The 3,079-nt window shown below is 53.3% G+C and overlaps 1 protein-coding gene across 1 annotated transcript; it reads right to left on the bottom strand.

The window, feature by feature from the left end:
* Positions 1 to 937: 937 nt before the first annotated feature.
* Positions 938 to 2,892, bottom strand: LOC113221213 (MAGUK p55 subfamily member 3-like; the record flags this gene model as incomplete). The annotated part of the gene is made up of 4 exons (XM_026450559.1): positions 2,836 to 2,892; positions 2,521 to 2,598; positions 1,318 to 1,395; positions 938 to 1,079 (listed from the first exon to the last, which is right to left on the bottom strand). Coding segments are annotated over exons 1-4 (304 nt in total), but the record flags the coding sequence as incomplete, so codon positions are not given.
* Positions 2,893 to 3,079: the final 187 nt, after the last annotated feature.

Raw genomic sequence — 3,079 nt, 5'->3', positions numbered from 1 at the left:
AATAATTATTGCTAGAAAGAGAGGCCATCAACTAAGAACCCCAGGACATCTAGCCCCCTGAGACCTGAGAACTTTCCAGCGTCGCTATCCATCATTTATTCAGCTCTGAACTGCCAGCACCCAATACAGAGCCTGGATAGGAGGGCTCACAATGTGTTTGCTAAATCAATGGATGGCTGCTCCATTTTACAGGTGAGGAAACAGAGGGAGAGGAGAGATCCTCATCTGCTTGCAGAAGAGGCTCATCCGAGGTCATGTGGGGAAAGCTGGAAATAGAGAGTGCCAGCTGTGGGATCTTCTGAAGCCAATCTCAATTCTCTGGGCTTCCACCACTTCTGTGCATCTCATAAACAACACTGTCCCTTTGCTCGGTAAATCAATGCTGAACCAGGACCAAAGTGATAGCAATCTGTCTACTGGGGAGAGGAATGCCCCGTGCTTCCTCAATATTCAGAGCAGGCATTGTCACACGTTTTCTGTAAGAGGCCACACGTAAATATTTTAGGCCAGCTACACAGTCTCTGTCACAATGACTCAACTCTGCCATCGCACTATAAAGGCAGTCACAGCCTATCTGTAAGTGAATGGGCCTGGTTGTGCTCCAAAAAAGCTTTATTTTAAAAAATAGCTGTGGGCTGGGTCTGGCCCCTGGGCTGTAGTTTGTCCATTTCTGGCTTAAAGGATGATCAGGGTCACCGTATACAATTGTGCAGGTTATTTACTGCACAAAGGGGGTTGGCCACAGTTGAGAGGGGCTGTATCCTGCCCCTCTGAACTGTGTGTGCCCTGCACACAGAGGCGCCACAGGGATGAGCAGCAGCCCCGGCAAAGCTGCCGTCACTCATTCTGAAGACTTCGGGGAGGGTCTTGTCCCAGTGTTCTGGGTGGGGGTGAGAGGCAGGGGAAGAGTGGGTGAGAGAGAAGCAGGCAGCAGCACCTACCAAGGGTTCCTTGTTCTTCACCAAGCGGACGATCTTCACAGATTCCTCATCAAAATCCTCATCGATATTGTCAGGCAGAGGCAGGAGAATGGGGTCAAAATTCTTCTGGGCAACTGTGTCATGTACCATGAGCACAGCCTGCCAGGAAAGCAAGAGAAAAGGAGGGCTGGCCCGCCACTCACAGGGTCAGCAGGCCGCGGCTGGGTGGTGGTCTGGAGGGTTGCAGATGCCATGCCAGAGAGACAACTGCCCAGACACTAGTGCTGAGGATCGCTCCCTCAGAAGTCTCCACTCCTCAGCCTCACGAGGAGAGCTCCCTCCACCCCCATCCCAGGAGACACAGAGGCATGGGTGGGCAGGGGCTCCACGCGACTACCCTCAGGTGCGGGGTGGACAGCAGCTGGAGCAGTTCCCTCTCATCACTGTGCACGGAGGCGGCCTGCAACTCCATCACCTGCAGAGAATGAGACAGGCGCCACCGATGGCTAGAGGTGCCCCGACCCGCATCTGCTGGGTCCTTCCTCTTCGGGCCACTGACCCAAGGGCCCACCCAGCTGCAGCCCCTCAGCCACCCCAGGACGATGATCCCGGGAACATCACACCAGAGGTCAGGAGCAGCTCGACGGGGCCATCCTCCATGGAGCCACCATTTTAAGCCCTATGTGCTTTCTGCTTTATGTGGATCTTCTCACTGAACCCTGCAACCAACTCGATGCAGAGGGTCTTGTTACTTTGCCATTTTACAGATGAGAATCCTGAGACTCAAAGAGATTAAACATCTTGCCTGAAGTCACAGAGCTCATATACAGCACAGCTAGGATTTGAACCTGGGCTTACCTGGCTCTCAGGTGCTATTTTATGAATGAGGAAATGGGAGCTCAGAGAGGTTGAGTGGCCTACTTAACATCACAGAGCCAGTGGGACAGGCAGCATTGAGGCTGGGAACCGAGCAACCTAATGTGCCCCTAATCACATTCCACAGTGGAGAAGGGCCCAGGGCTCTGCACCCACAGGCTGCACTCATCCCTCCGCAGGCCATCTCCTGGGGTTAGGAGAGTTTATTCAGGAGTTGATCTTAGTAATCAACCAGAATGGCTTTTCCCCAACCATGCAACACAGACGACTAGGTCCACAAGAAATTAAGAAGCGTTCCTTTAAAAAATGAGAAGCCTGAGCCAGTATGCAGGGACACACTCTAGGTCCCTTGACTTCAGGAAAGCACAGATACAATGTCTAATTGACCTATTCAAATCACCGATCTTCAGAGCAGTTTGGGAACTGCTCAGCCAATCCAATGCTCTCATTTGCAGCAGAGGAAACAGACTTGCTCAAGAACACACAGATAGTGGGCAGCCCCACGTCAATGTCTCCCAACCCAGTCCAAGGCTCACCAGTTCCTCCCTGCCTTTCGGGGAACCCAGAGAGAGGAAGAGAAAGAGGAGCACAAGGGAAGAAAACACCTCTTCACCTTTGGGCTCCTGATTCCTGGTGTCCCCAGACTAAGCAAATGAGGCAAGATGAAGGAACTCTACAGGGTAGGGAGTGGGGCAGACACTCGAAGGAGAAACCTGGGGCTTACGTCCTCAGTGAGGGCCACAGCGCTGTGCAGAACTGGGGTTGGACTTTGCCTTTCATAATAGCGAAGCTTCTCATGAATCTGCAAAGACAGAGTATTTCAGATGCACCCTGGACACCACACATCCCACCCATGGCTGTGGGGACAACTGGGGCAGCAGACTGGGCCACTGATGGGGCACCGTAAGAGAAAGTCCTGTGCAGTGGGCAAGTGAAGGCCTTCCTGGGGCAGGGAGATGACTAGGATGACCTCACATGGCCACAGACAGCTAGAAAGACCTCTAGGCACCCTTCCAGGCAGGATGACGTGGGACTTCGCCTTCATTAAGTAACTGAGGCTTTTTTCACTGAAAACATCCCTCAGGAAGCCCACGTCAGGCTTAAAACAAAGGATAGCAAACGCAGTAGGTGCTCCCTGCCCCCAAGGAGCCCAAGTGGGGCCTCAAACAGCACTTCGGTCCTGCCGTGAGGACATTCTCTCCCCAGGCTCTCACTGCCAGGGCCTGGAGGCTGCCAGGCAGGCTCTTGTCTTCAGTCCGGGGGAGGTACTTACCAGAGTCCTC

This window comes from Piliocolobus tephrosceles, unplaced genomic scaffold, assembly GCF_002776525.5.
Source record: "Piliocolobus tephrosceles isolate RC106 unplaced genomic scaffold, ASM277652v3 unscaffolded_21812, whole genome shotgun sequence".
NCBI lineage: Eukaryota > Metazoa > Chordata > Mammalia > Primates > Cercopithecidae > Piliocolobus > Piliocolobus tephrosceles.
Note: the sequence above shows the minus strand (reverse complement) of the source record. Positions and strands in the feature narration are given on the sequence as shown.